Source organism: Mastomys coucha, unplaced genomic scaffold (genome assembly GCF_008632895.1).
Source record: "Mastomys coucha isolate ucsf_1 unplaced genomic scaffold, UCSF_Mcou_1 pScaffold22, whole genome shotgun sequence".
Classification (NCBI taxonomy): domain Eukaryota; kingdom Metazoa; phylum Chordata; class Mammalia; order Rodentia; family Muridae; genus Mastomys; species Mastomys coucha.
The window spans coordinates 124,427,283-124,443,150 of NW_022196905.1; the positions used below are offsets into that span (position 1 = coordinate 124,427,283).

Genomic DNA, 15,868 nt, shown 5'->3' on the forward strand with positions numbered 1-15,868 from the left:
CTTACTTCTCAGTGCCCAACACTAGCCCTGAACACGTTTATCTTTTATGTTCTCAGAGTCCCCTAGGAATAGACGCTCAGGTCTGAGCTTAGAGCATCCTTTTTCAGTGCATAGTTAGCAGACTGAGCCCTGAGGCTATGGAGGCCCTATACAAGTTATCCTAGCACAGTTCACCATCATTCCTAAGTCTATTTCTTCCACTTGTGTAGACAGTAATTTAGACATGCTGTGTCTTGACACAGTCTCTTTATTCTGCCTCATTGACCTTAAGATCCCAAAGGTTCAAGTATGACTCCCAGCTGAGGCAGGATGAGAAGAGAAAAAAAAAAGGAGGGGGTTGGGGGGTGGGAAGGACCGGAAACGGAAAGACAATAAAAAGGAAACTCTCATGTGGGAATCTGGCTGGGAGTGGAAGGAAGAAGACTTCAGAACAATTGATAAAAATCCAAGCCTCCAGGGACAGGAGAGAGGGTTCACTGGTTAAGAGCAAGCACTGCATTTGTAGAGGTTCTGAGTTGAATTCTTGGCACCCACATTGAACTTCTTGTACCACTTGAAACTCCAGCTCCAGAGGATCAAACATCTTTGTGGATGCAGGCACTTGTGTTATGCACTTCCCTTCACACATACTTAAAAGTAAAATGAATTTTTTTTGTATTTTAATTTTTTTTTACAATTTAAAATTTGTAATTTTCTTTATTTACATTTTAAATGTTATCCCCTTTCCAGGTCTCCCCTCTGGAGACCCCCTATCACACCCCTCTCCCCTTGTCTCTATGAGGGTACTCCCCTACCCATCCACTCCTGCCTTCCAACCCTGGCATTCCCCTACACTGGGGCATTGAACCTCCTCAGGCCCAAGGCCCTCTTCTCCCACTGATGTCCAACAAGGCCATCCTCTGCTTACCTATGTGGCTAGAGCTATGGGTTCCTCCATGTGTACTCTTTGGTTGGTGGTCCAGTCCCTGGGAGCTCTGGAAGATCTGGCCAGTTGACACTGTTGTTCCCCCCATGGGGCTGCAAACCCCCTCAGCTCTTTCAATCCCTTCTCCAACTCCTCCATCGGATACCCCGTGCTCAGTCCAATGGTTGGCTATGAGCATCCAGAGCCTGTATTTGTTGGGCTCTGGCAGAGCTTCTCAAGAGATAGCCATATCAAGCTCCCGTCAGCAGTCAGTTGACATCCGCAATAGCATCTGGGTTTGGTGACTGTATATGGGATGGATCCCCAGGTGGGGCACTCTCTGGGTGGCATTTCCTTCAGTCTCTGCTCCACACCTTGTCTCCATATTTCCTCCTGTGAGTATTTTGTTCCTCCTTCTAAGAAGCACTCACACATCCACACTCTGGTCTTCCTTTTTCTTGAGCTTCATATGGCCTGTGAATTGTATCTTCAGTATTCCAAGCTTTTGGATTAATATCCACTTATCAGTGAGTGCATCCCATGTGTGTTCTTTTGTGACTGGGTTACCTCATTCAGGATGATGTTTTCAAGTTCCATCCATTTGCCTAAGAATTTCATGAAATCATTGTAGTAAAATGAATCTTAAGAAAAACAAACATTACAACTGCCTACCACACACGCTTGTCTTTCCTGAAGTCATCTCAAGCAAAAATGTTTTAAACAATGGTCCTATTTACTAATAGAAAATTAATTGTCTATTGTTGTGACAAAAACCATGACCAACAGCAGTGTCGGGAGGAAAGGGTTTATTTCAGTTTGCAGTTGTTGTACATTATGAAGGGAGATCAGTGACAGGAACTCAAGGCAGAAGTCTGGAGCCAAGAATGGAAGCAGAGAACCATAGGGGAACGTTGCTTAGTGGCTTGCTACCTATGGCTTATAGCATCCCAACCTGCTTGCCCAAGAGTGGCAGCACCCACAGTAGGATGTGCCCTCCCACAATCATTAACCAAGAAGACACCCCTCACAAACTTGCCTACATGTCACTCTTAGGGAAACATGTCCTCAGTGGAAGTATACCCTTCCCAGATGTGCCTGATTTGTGACAACACATAGGGCCACAGTATGTATGTTAACACTCCCTTTCAGCCTTACACCTAAACAGTGCACCTTTTAAAACCTTAAACTTTCATTTACAGAGGGAGACTCTTTAAGAGAAAGAGGTAAAATAGCTTGTGTATGTACTTCCTTGATTCTTAGACTTAGTCATTAAATCTTGCAGTAAATGACACTTTGGAGCAAAATAACTTAGAAAGTTACAAAATCATATGTGTGTGTCCAAGCAGAGGACAGAAATCAATTTCAAGTGTCTTCTTTAATTTCAAGTGTCTTCTTCGCTTTATTTTTTTGAGGTAGGGTCTCTCACTAAACCCAGAGTTTATCAATATTTCTAAGCTGTCTAGCCTGGGAGCTTTGGGTATTTGCTCATCTTTGTGTCCCAGTGCTTGGGTTACAGAGGTGCATCCCTATGCCTAGCTTTTATGTTGGTTAAGGGGACCCAAACTCAGGATCTCATGCTTGCTCAGCAAGCCCTTTATCCACTGAGCCATCTCCCCAGCCCCTATATATACCACTTAGCAATGCTAAAGTGTGACTCTCCCTCCTGAGAACTCCACATCCAGGTGTTCAATGTGTACTCTTCTATTCCTAATTGTTCCTATCTCTGAATTCCTTTGCTTCAGTCTAAAGTGTATATTCTCCCTTCTATTAATAAACTCACTAGCTTCATGTCACTCTGACTCATTGTGCTGGCTAGTTTTAACTCTCAACCAGACACAAATCTAAAATCGCCTGGAAAGCGAGTCTTAATGGGTACTTATCTAGATCAGGTTAACCTGTTGGCATGTCTGTGGGAATTTTCCCTGATTGTTAACTGATTAGGGAGACCTACCTGGAGCGTAGGCAATATCACTTTATGGGCTGAGCCCTGAACTGAATGAGTCATGAGATAGCTAAACGAGAACAACCTGGAAAAGGTCCATTCACTTTTCTCTTTTCCACTAACTGTCTCAAGCTCTTGACACTGTGGCTTCTCTTTGGTGGTAGATAGTGTCTTAGAACATCACCCTTTCTTACCTATGTCCTTTTCCCTCTGGGTGTTTTATCACAACAAAATAAACAAAGTAGAAAACTTACCCTGACATTCTTTTCTGAGATAGAGTCATGATTTAGGAACCTGAATGGAGGTTCCTAAAGGAGAAGAAACTCCTTAGGCCACTTATGGACTGGATTGTGTCTCCCCACCACTTCTGACACAACACTTTTCCTGTAGAGTGTGCCTCCATCCTAACGAATTCTACAACATTTTTGAATTGTTCTATTTGCTATTCTTGCCAGTGGACATCTGGTCAACCTCATTTTCCTCCATCTAGAATATTAGATTTTGGAAGCCTGGAAGGGTTTATTCACTGAACATGTCTCCTAATGTTGTATCTAATATATAGCAAGTAAACAGCTGTTTGTGGAATGAATATCTCTGTTAATCATCTCCAAATGTTCCTTTTTTTTTCTTTTTTGACCTTTCTTAGAGAAAGTAGAAACCCTTCCAAACTTTCCTCTTTTTTTTTAACATTTATTTTCTTAAATATATGTGTATGTTTATGTGTATATGTGTAGGTATGCATGAGTGCAGTGCCTGCAGAGGCCAGAAGAGGGTGATGGATGTCCCCTGAAGTTACATGAGGTTGTTAGCTACCTAACATAGGCAGTGAGACCCAAACTTAGATTCTCTACAACAACAGTACATTCTTGTAATCAGTGAGCCATCTCTCCTGACCCACAAATCATCCCTGCCTTATTGTTTCCTCTGAATAACAACTTGTACATCTGTATCATACATTTTCTGGGTCATGGTTATCTCATTGTAAGAACTGGTTCTAATTTTGCAATTTTTCAATGATGTGTATCCACAAAATTCATTATTCCAATTCCTTATTTCACTCAGAGAAAACCTACATTCAGAGATGAGGAGATGGCTTAGTTGATAAAGTGCTTGCCATGCAGGCATGAGGACTAGAGTTCAGATTCCTGGAACCCACATAAAATTCTCAGTCCATGGCATCTGTAATCTTACCTATGGATGCGGATAGAGACAGGTGGATCCAGGCCAATCACTGTCAAGCCAGTCTAGCCAAGTCACTGAGCCCCAGTTTTAGTGAGAGACCCTGTCTGAAAAAAGCAAAGTGGGATGCAACTAAAGAAGATATCTGACATTGACTTCTGGCACACACACACACACACACACACACACACACACACACACCTGTACACTCATTCATACATACACACCCACACCACACATGCACACAAATGAACATATATGAGTATATAAACAACCACTTCAACAATACATACACACAAATGAAAACTCACATTCTCCCTAAGGATTCAGAAAATGAGTAGATTTTTACATCCTGTGGGAATCGAGCCAGGAAATTGGTTGTTCTTTGCTACTAACTTGAATTTGCAAATTGGTGCTGAGAATGGCATCTGATTTCTTCAAACTCAGGGTGTTAGCAGTAACATTCCTGATGGCTGCTGTCTGACCTTCCTCTGAGCCTGTCTTCCCTGTGATAGGTGGACCTTTGTCCTTGTCCCTGCCTCACCTGGCTGTATCTTTATGAAGACCTCCTTGATTTGAGGCAGTATTTTGCCAGGACGTTGAATCTGGATACAACAGGTCTCAGTGCTGGTCATGGGTCATTTTAAAACATTTTTGTTAGCATATATGAGTTATATTCATCAGTGGATTTCACTGAGACAGCTCCATACACATGTCTAATGCATTTGCTCATGTTTACTCCACATTGCCCTTTTTATCCCACTCCGACTGCTGCTGTTGATCTCTTCCATTCCTCTTCCCAGCTGCTCTTCCTAATACCTTCTTGTAATGTGTGATCCAATGAGTTGCTCTTCAGCTCATGGAGTGATAGTTGGGTGGGGTTGTTTACTAGAATACAGGCATCATAACTGGTTACACTCTCTCCCTCCTCCAGCAACTATTAGTTGTTTATAAAGCCCTAAAAGAGCAGAACCTTATGATTGCTCTAAGCTCTCTATAAATCTTCAGAGAGAGGTGGGGCCTTGTAAGCTCCTCCTTTAAGCCACCATTGATACTCTATGAATCACCAGGGAGGGGAGGAGCCTCATAAGCCCTCCCTGCTCCAAACTAGATAAATTTAAGGGAAAAAAGGAGTTATTGCAAAGCAAGAAGTTGGTCACTTTGGCTATACAGCAAGATCCTTTTTATCCAAGTCCTTTGGGCTTAAGACTGAGCATCACTCTAAAGAGGAGAGTCCCAGCCAAATCCCTATAGGAAGGCAGACTTGGCTTCAGGACAATTCCACAGACAGGGGTTGTATTCCTCCTCCCAAGAAATGTGTCTTTCCATGGCTCCTTTCATATTCCACAGGCCAGTGGGACAGCATGGTAATGAAGCTAGAATTGGGTGGGTGTTGTCTGATACTTCGAGAAACCAATGAGGAGAAATGAGAAGTGAAAACTGTAAGATGAACTTTATTCAGAGAGCCAGGAAGCCAAGAAGACAGAGGATTACCACCTTGGAAGACCTGTGATCCATGTCATCGTTAGCAGTTTATGTAGGGAGTGGACTCAGAGATAATTTTCCATTATCACTTCTGTTGATAATACCCCTGTAAAAGTGACTTATGGGAAAAGGGGTTTATTTTACTTCACAATGCCAGGTTACAGTCTATCATTGCGGGGAAGTCAACGCAGGATCTTGAAACAGCTTGTCACACTCACAATGACAAGCAGAGAGAGATGAGTGTATGAGTGCTTCCCACACAACTGGCTTTTTTTTACTCTTATATAGAGTCCAGGATCCCAAACCAGGGGACAATGCTGCCTACTTTCAGGCTGGGTCTTCTTACATTGGTTAACAATCATGAGAATCTTCTATTGACATGACTCTCGGCCAACTTGATCTAGACAATCCCATGCTGAGAATCTCTTCTTAGGTGATTCTAGATTGCATCAAGTTGACAGTTAACACTGACAATCTCAGCAAGTCATTCCAAAATTTATTCTTTTGCCTATGGTCTTGTCTGACCATCTTGCTCTGGGATTCATGTTTTTTTTTTTGGGGGGGGGATGCTTTTTCCTTATGACCCCTTCTCTGTGTGTAACAGGGACTTGGGAAATACCAAGGCTACTGAGTCTTACATTTACCTTGAAACCATATAGATTAAAATTGACTAGCAGGCCCTGCACCTCCTCTGGCCTAGGTGACAGGGATGGGGGTGGGGATGAGTGAGCTGGCGCCCCAAGAGCATGAACACATGAAAGCTGGTCCCATGCCTTGCCTGTTGTAGCACTGAGTGAGCTTGCTGTGACGGTACTGGAGAACTGGCCCTGGTGGTGTGGATGCAAGAGAGCTGGCAGGATGACTGACCATCTTAGCTACTACCCTGGTCCAGATCCAGGGCTTTGAGTTGGCCCACCACAACAACTACGCCATCTAGGAACTGCTGGAGATCTTGAAGTGGGGCAGATCATATAGGATCTCTATGACACACAGGGTGCCTAGAGGAGTCCAGGTAAGGATTCAGTATTGATAGTGTAGCAGAAGCCAGAGGCTTCAAACCACACCAATGACTCATCGCAGTGAACATTTGTAAGTAAAGCTCTTTGAGCAAGATGGTATACCATGACACACTGAAGCTTCCATAGCAACAATTTTTAAAAATTAATTTATTGTTTTATTTTAAATTTTCTTTTATGAGGAGGTTTCAAGCGTGGAGGGCAGATATTGAGGGACAGGGAAACAAGTGGGATTGGGGTACATGACGTGTATTCACAAAGAATCAATAAAAAGTTTTTTCAATGGTAAAATGGTTAGCAGTGTGTATGTGCCGGGCTCCTTACAGTGTCCACATGCAGATTCCTTCCCACCACACAAGCTACAAATGTGCTCTTAGTGATGTAGTATAAATATAACGGGCCCCATCTTTCTCTGTGATGGCTACTTCTAACTATCAACTTGAAACAACCTAGAATCATCTGGGTAATCTAGCAAGAGAGTCTCATGAAAGATTGCCTACATAGGGTTGGACTGTGGGGGTAGGTCTGTGGGGCATTGTCTTGGTAGTTAACTGGTATGTGAAGAAGTGCCCATTGTGGGCAGTGTCATTCCCTAGGTTTGGGTCCTGAACTGTGTAAAGGTAGAGATGGGGCTAAGAATAAGTAACCATGTATGTGGTTATTGCTCTTTCTTCTTGACTGTGGATGTGATGCTACTAGTGTTTCAAGCTCCTGCTGCTGTGACCTCCCTGTAGTCCTGGGCTATTGTTGGGAATTGTGAACTAAAACAAACCTTTTCTCCTCTAAATTGCTTTTTAGAGGATATTTTTATCACAGTCACAGAAATGAAGCAAGAACCGTCCCCTGTTGCCACCACAGGCATCACTTCTGCAGCTTATGAAGGTGTCTTGAAGCCCAATCATGCATACAAGACTAGAAGGGAATCTGAATCAAGCAAACAGATGCAAGCACAGCATGTTTCCCTAACTCTGAGGCACAAGCAACACCAACCCCTTACAACACATGCACATGTTCATGCACACACCCACCCACCCACCCACACACACACACACACACATGCACATATGCACATATGCACACATATACTCACATACATACACATACATGCATGCAAACATGAACACATGCACACCCACACCACCACCAAAGAAAAAAAATACTAGTAAAGAGGACATGCTTGTGGCTTATTCCCAAATGCTGGAGCTATGATCCCCACTTGGCATGGAAGGAAAAGCTGAGGCAGAGCCCACTGTGCTGTGAGCCAGACACAAAGGGGTCCTGTCTGCTCCGGTGTCTCTGCTGGTTTTATGAGATCATTCCATACTGTGTTCTGCTAATAGGAATAAAAAGAGCCACACATTACCTGTCTCTTCCAGTCTGGCTTGCTTTATCCTGCAAAGATTGAATTTCCAGGAACTCTGATATGGGGGTTGTAGTTTTGTGTTCTGTTTTCTTCCCCCGTCTCTTGGCTCCTTTAAAAGAAAGTGAAGTTGCTGGATGCTCCCATAGGTACATGTGTATAATACATACTACATGTACAAGATACACAAACAAACACAGAGACACAATGTACACACACTACACTTTTGTCAGTTAGGAGCCAGGACCAGCTATTTTATGCAGTTGTTACTAGAGATTGTCAGTGGCTGCATCCTGACAGTCTGCCTCACAAGCCAGGTCCAGGTAATAGTCTTACTAAAGACACCATTAATAGTGACAAACAGAAAAGTGAGAGTTTTAAATAAAATGGCCTTATGGGGAAGAGGTATAAAGAGGTCTAATGAATCTGCAGGTCCATCTTTAAAGTTGTGACATGAGGTTCAGATTTGAATAAAGAGCAAGACATATATATGCATGTGGCAAGGTAAACGTCCAAGCCATCACTGACCTCTCATTTTTCAGGTTTTAGTCTCTTCTGTAATGTGGTCTGATGGGTAGTCAGAATTGCCTGGCACCAGTGCCAGAGTCTTTTCTTTCCCCAGCATGAGACTCTTGGAGAAAGTCCATTGTTCCAATAATCTGGTAGCCAAAAGGAGAGGTATAGTGTTTCTTTAGAATAGCTCCCCTCCTGCCAAGATGATTATATAGTATCCAAGAAGGACAGCATTGACCTACTGACCTCCAGCCACAGAACCACTCCTCACCAGGGTATTCTTGTCTGATTAGTGTAAGGATCCAGGCTGAAGTTCATAGTGATATCTGGGGCATATAAAGAGTCTACAGGAGCACTGTGGGGCTCTGCAACAGACAGAATCATAAATATGAAATGTACCCCCAGATGGCGATGCTATTCAAAGATGTTCTGGAAACTTTAGGAAGTAAGACCTAGTTAGAAAATGTAGGTCATTGGGGGCAGGGAGTTGGGCTGGGATCCTAGTGGGTACACTAGGGTATACTTTCTGCTTCTAAGGTTAGCTGAGACGTGAAGAGCTCTCCTCTGTCATACATTCCTCCACCATGATTTATTTTTATTTTTATTTATTTTCATTTTTACTTTTTCCCAAATGCATGTTTCCAAGTAATCATGGATTGAATCCAGTGAAATGGAGAGCCATTTCTGTCTGTTGATCATGCTGATGATAAAACTTACTAATATGAATGGTGTACAAGGTACTTTTGTTGCTGTTTTGACAAAATATTGGATAAAAGGCAACTTAAGGAAGGCAAGGTTTCTTTCTGATCACATTTTGATGGTATAGGCTGTCATGGTGGAAAAGGCATGGTGGCAGGAGCACCAGGCATCTAGTCATGTTGCATCCACAGTCAGGAAGCAGAAAGAGATGTATGTTGGTGCTCAGCTCACTTTCTTCTCCTTATTTGGTCCAGGACCCCAGCCTATGGGATGGTGCCACCCACAGTGTACAATTATTCCTTCAATTATATTGATTTAAACACACTCTGAAGACAAGCTCAGGGACGTATTTTCTAGGAGCTACCCTGTTTGGTGCTATCAGAAGCCTCAAAGAGTGTTCATAATTAAGTGAGAATGGTGTGATACCTTGGGAAAAAGTAGTCCAGAGAAAGAGGTTCAATGGGCAACTGTCTATCAACAGCGCCAACCAGGAGCCCTGTTGTTATAACGCATGTTCTTCGGTTCTAGGGTCTATTCTGCCACCAGGTTAAAAATGCTACTACCAAGGCTGGATAGAGATTATGGGTATCCCACTGTACTAATTAGCTTTAACTATCAACTTGACACAGTTCAGAGTCACTTGGTTAGGATGTCTCAACAGAAGAATTGCCTAGATCAGATTGGTCTGTGGTCACATCTGTGGGATACTGTCTTGATTGTTAATTGATTTAGGAGTGTTTGGCCCACTGTGGAGAGCACCATTCCCTAGGTGGTGGTCCTGGGCTGTGTACAAAAAAACTAGATAAGCATAAGCCTGGGAGTGAGCCAGCCAAGCAACATTCCTTCATGGCTTCTACTTCAAGTTCTTGTTGAGTTCCTACTCTGACTTCCCTTATTGATGGACTAAGAGAACAAGTGATAGTCCCTGCAATTGTAGACTAATTAACCCTTTCTTCCCCTAAACACTTTTGATCTAAGTGTTCTATCTCAGTAACAAAGAATACTAGAACACCCACTTTTCAGATGGGGAGAGTAATGGTGGGATCTGGACCAGGTGTCTTAATAACACTTCAGAACATCATGCTTTTGTGCATCCTGTCATCTCCAGAGTCTGGAGTCAGACTGCATGTGGCCCTGACATTCTACAGTGCTTTCTGCATGACCAAGTATACCTGAGACTGAATAGGAGAACTCGAGGAACTTAGGTATATTGTGCTGATGGGAAAAGACTAAAAATGTAGATAAAGAATTTGGGTTTGACTGAAACTTGTTTTTATTCTATCCATGGAAGAAGAGGCTGGAAAGGGGACAGATTAATAAGGTATGTAAGAGAACACAGGCTTCCTTTTCTTTCAAAGTCTTTAATGATGTTCATGGATCCATAGAAGAGAGGGCCTGTAGGAGCTGAGGGAGCCTCATAGCCAACCCAGCTCATTTTACACAGAAGCAAATTGAGACCTCTGGTTTTGGCTGCTGACATAATTAGCTACTAAGCCTGGCCAGGAGCCTGGATTCCTTGCTCACAGGCTGGCCTTTCTCTCTTCTGGACCCACATGTGTTTGCAGAAAGCATTCCACATGATAAGCTGGTATTAATAACTGGTAAAAAAAATGCTGTTAATACATGGTTCTTATTTTTTAAGGTTTATCTTTAATTAATGTATATGCCTGTATGTCTATGATTGAGTATGTATACATGAGTACAGGAGCCCTTGGGGGCCAGGGGAAGATGTTGGATGCCCTGGAGCTAGAGTAGTAGATGCTGGAAGTTGAATGTGGTTTCTCTGCAAGAGCAGCAAGCATTCTTTAACTGTAGAACCATCTTTTCAGCTCCATAATTATTATTTTTTCATTTAATCTTAATTAGTTTTATTTAATGTGAATGGTCTTTTGCTTGCATGTGTATCTGTGCACCCCTTTATGCTTGGTGCCTGTGGAGGCCAAAATAATGTGTTAGATCTCTTGGAACTGGAATTACACACAGTTGTGAGCTGCCATGTGGATACTGGGAGCTTGAATCCAGGTCTTCTATAGGAATAGCCAGTGCTCTTAGCCACTGAGCCATCTCTCCCAGCTTTTTTAGTCTTATGTTTTTTAATGTATTGAAATTGATGCATTTGTAGTAGTTTGAGTGAGGAACACATGAGGATGGTGTGTGTGTGTGTGTGTGTGTGTGTGTGTGTGTGTGTATGCCATGCATGCTGGTGTGCATGCCTATACATAGAGGACAGAGAATTTTGGTAGGTGTCCTGCTCTATCACTCTTACCTCATTCTCCTGAGACAGGATCTCTCCCTGAACTTGCAGCTAGACTGGTGGCCAGCAAGCTTCAGCCATTTTTTCATTTTTTTTTTTTTTGCCCCCATACAGTGCTAGGACATGCTGGATGTCATGGGAAAAGGGTGAATGGCTTCGTGAAGAGCTGTAGCCAGCAAAGACATTGTTCAGGAATCTAAGCAATGCTCCTTGGTTTTAACGTAATGTTATGCAACTTCTATACAATGGGATCATTTGGGAAGAGTCTCAGTGAGGAGTTATCTAGATTAAGTTGGCTGGTGGGCATGTCTGTGGGGGATTGTCTTGATTGTTAATTGATGTGGGAAGATACAGCCTGTTGTGGATGACAATAAATCTTGTGCTGAACCCTGAGCTATATAAGTCTGAGGAAAGCCTGCTGAATATAGCTACTAAACTGGCAACATTAGTGCATTTGATTCTCTCTGCTCTTGACAATGGAAGAGTTCAGCTGCTGGACTGAAAAGATGGTCCTTGGCCTGGAGCAATGACTCCAAACAAGCCCCTTCCTCTCTTATATTGTTTTTGGTCAAGGTGTCTTATGATAGTAGCAGAAATGAAATAAGATGGGGCCACAAAGGCTGCATATGACTTTAGCAAGGGAAGGAAGTTGTCAGAGAAGGAAGCTCAGGATGAAAGAGTACAATCAACCCAAAAACAGCTCTTAGGGATGCCAAGTCCTAATCCCCTGGAATTCCAAATGCTTCCCTGGAAAAGATTCCTTGGTGTGGCTGAGTTAAGGGTCTTGAAATAGAGATTGTCTTGGATGGATGATCTGGGTGGTCCCCAAATCAAATATTGGCATTCATATGGGAGGGAGGTGGCTTTGTGGAAATATAAACTGTTGCAGCCTCTGCAGATGAAAGACAATGGCTGGGGAGATGGCTCAGTGGTTAGGAACACATACTGTTCCTCCTGAGGACCTCACTTCGATCCCCAGTGCCCACATCAGGCAACCCAGAGCTGCCTGTAGTTCCTGTTTCAAAAGATCAGATGTCCCCTTGGCCCCTGCACCCATGTACACGTTTTCTCCTGCTCCACATATTCATAATTTACCTTATGACATAGCAATATTACTCTTGGGTATTTGCCCAAAGGAATACAAATCTAAGTCTGTATACTACAGAGAAACCTACACATCCATGATTATTGTTGTTCTAGTTACAAGAGCCTGAAATTGACCCAGTCTCTATGAGCTTCTACAAATGATAAAGGAAATGTAGGACAAGTACATAATAGAGTATTGTACTATCTTGATGAAGAACTGAGTTATGTATTTGGAGGGAGCTGAAGGCCTTTGCATTAAGAGAAATAAGCCTGGTGGAGAAAGACAAACACCATGGACTTAGGTGCTCCTGCGTGTGCATCCGGCACTCTTACCTCTGAGACCATCTCTGCATCCTCCCAACACTGGATCCACTGGAGCAGCTCCAAGATGCTGCAGGTCCAGACTCCTCCTGCTACACAGGATGCACCTCTTTAAACTGTGATCTCAAATTCCTCATGCCTCACAAGATTGTCATGAGAAAAAAGGTTCACTCCAGCTAGGACTGCTGGCACTAGAGGTTCTGTGAGAAAGGCTTCCTGCCATGCAAAATGAGCCTTAGTGTTAGGAGAACCAAGTTCTTTTCCAGCCCAGGGAGAAAGTGATTAAAGTTCTTTCAAACCTCTTTGACATTCGTGTTGAGCTTCTGCTGTTTATAGTCATAAAACAACTGCAGATCAGAGGGACAAAATACACACAGTGGGGTGTTCGCCTCCTGCCCTCTGGGGTTATTAAACACTGCATGTTGCCAGCAACAACAGGGGGACTCTCACACACTTTCTCCCTTTCTGCAAAGCTCACAGTCCCCTCCCCCTTCATTGAAGTAGTTTTCTGCTGGGATCCCTGCCTGACTGTGCCTACTGCAGTGTGCACACACATGGAGGGACCACCTGCCTCTTTTTTCATTTTCTCTCCCATTTCTCTCTCCCTTCTTTCTTTTCCTGGCCATTTTCTCTCCCCCCCTCTTTACTTTCTTGTTTTATTTATAATTATTTTTTTGTGTGTATACATGTATGTGGGTACACACATTTCCAGGCCAGACATCACGTCTGGCTTTCTTTCTCATTTCTCCACTTTATCTATTTGTTGATTTATTACTTGATTATTTGTCTATTATTTTGAGGCAGGGTTGCATGTAGCTCAGCCTGGTCTCTACCTGGCTATGTACACTAGAATATCCTTGAACTTCTTATCCTCCTGCCTCCACCTTCCTTCTGAGAGCTGGGATTACAACCCAGCATCACCGAGTCTAGTTTATGCAATGCTGGGGATGGAACCCCATGGCTTCATGCATACTATGCCAGCACTCTACCAAATGATCCTCATAGCTACACTTTCTTTCTTAAATTGTTTCGTAATGTGTGTTTATTCACAGCAACAGGAAAAGTAGCAAGCTTCCTACTGGTACAGCAAGAAGCTACCTATTAGTTACCCATGGTTTGAACGCAAGGAAGCAGCCATGTGACCTGTGGACTCTCTGTTTTTTTAACTTGCAGAAATCCGAGAAGCCTTCCGTGTTCTGGACAGAGATGGGAACGGTTTCATCTCCAAGCAGGAGCTGGGTATGGCCATGCGCTCCTTGGGATACATGCCTAGTGAAGTGGAGCTGGCTATCATCATGCAGCGTTTGGACATGGACGGTGAGACCTGCTTAGCACTGCCAGGCTGTGCCTCCCACCTCATTCACGGGGCCTGGGATTTATACGAGTCTCATACTCTGAGCCCTATCTCGATTTACATGTTAGGAATAGAAACTTGAACTTGATCTGGGTTTGCTTAACAGGGCTGTATGAGATCGAGAGGCCAGCAGGCATGGTTTGGGGACAGTTATGGGAATGGATGAAGCCAATTTCATTGGTGGAGCAGCTCAACTTCCTTTTTCTTTCCTTTCCATTTTATTTTATTTATTTTCCCATTTTCAGGACTGGGGAGCACAGTGGTTAAGAACCCATGCCCTTCTGCTCAGATTCAGCTTTGAGCATCCATGTTGGGTGGCTCACAACCATCTATAACCCCTGCTCTAGGGGGATCTGACATCTCCAACCTCTGTAGAAGCTATACTGATGTGTACACATTCACATGCATGTGCACACACATATGCAGAAATTTAACAGTAATATGAATGTTATTTTTACATTTTCATGTGGATGTGGTATGTGTGTATGTATATGTTGGTTCTGTGTATGTGTTTGTGTGTGTGTGGAGGCTTCAGGATGATGCTGAGAATCATCTTTAATGGTCTTCTATCTTGTTCACCGAGGCAGGGTCTCTGAATCAAAGCCTGAGCTCCTAATATATGTACTCTAGCTAGCCACTTGCAGTAGGAATCCCATTTCTACCTTCTGAGCCTAGGATTACAGGCTACAACACCCACACATATTTTATGTGGGTTCTGGGGATTCAAACTCTGGTCATCCACTTGGGGTGGGGGCAAGCAATTAACCCACTGAGCCACCTCTCTGGCCTCTACCTCCCATTTTAAAAGTAGCTTGTGTGTGTTTGCGTGCATGTATATGTGGGTTTCCGTATGTGGATAGGTGAGCACATCTGAGCATGTCCATGTAGAAGTCAGAGGGTCAGAGGTCAATCTTGAGTCTCATTCTTTAGGCTCCACCCACCTTTAATTCTTGAGCAAGAGTCTTTAATTAGGGACTCAGCATTCACCCACTGATGACCATTCTGTATGGGATCTTCTTATCTTCACTCCCTCTATACCTGCAGCTTTAATTTTTTAAAACTTTCATTGTGGTGATCTGTATTCTGGTCTTCGTTGTACTTTATTGACCAAGCTGTCCTCACAGTTGCCAAAACACAGCTGTATCCTTGGAGCTTAGCTCTTACCACGACTTGCAGGGAGCAAAGCTGGTAGGAGATTGTCCTTTCTCCAGCACTCGATACTGCTTATATAGTATTGGGGAGGCGTCTTGTAAATCTTGTAAATTCAAGAACTTCCTGAGACTTGCACATTTTCTTTACTTCCTGGGTCTTAAGAGCCTTCCTCCAGAATGGAGTAGTTTAGTTAGGAGGAAATAGCTACAGAACAGTATAGTAAACCGAATAAGATAACAACTGTCACAGCCAGGCCTGTCAGTACAGATCTGTCATCCCGGCTATTTGGAGGTTAAGGTGAGATGCCTGCAGAGTCACCAGCCTCCTTTGTGAAATAGCAAGCTGTCCCTCTGTGGTGCTTCAAATGAGAAATATTCCCCCGTAGGCTCATGTATTTAAACACGTGCTTCCCAGTAGGTGGCGCTGTTTGGGGAGGTAATGGGACCTTTAAGAGGTGGAGCCTTGCTGGGAGAAGCACATCACTGGGGACCAGCTTTGAAAGTCTATAGTTTCACTTCATTTCCAGTTAGCTCTGCCTCATGTTTTTGCAGTTTAAGATGTAATCGGTCAGCTGCCTGCTCCCGTACTATGCCTATCTGCTGT

At 43.4% G+C, this 15,868-nt stretch overlaps 1 protein-coding gene across 3 annotated transcripts in view; it reads left to right on the forward strand.

Moving 5' to 3' along the window:
- The window catches only part of Caln1 (calneuron 1), a 485,154-nt gene that overhangs the window by 236,449 nt on the left and 232,837 nt on the right, over positions 1–15,868 (forward strand). For all 3 annotated transcript variants that reach the window (XM_031338124.1, XM_031338126.1, XM_031338125.1), the window contains one exon: positions 13,933–14,076. In XM_031338124.1, coding sequence (XP_031193984.1) covers positions 13,933–14,076 — 144 coding nt within the window. The remainder of the gene's footprint in view (positions 1–13,932; positions 14,077–15,868) is intronic.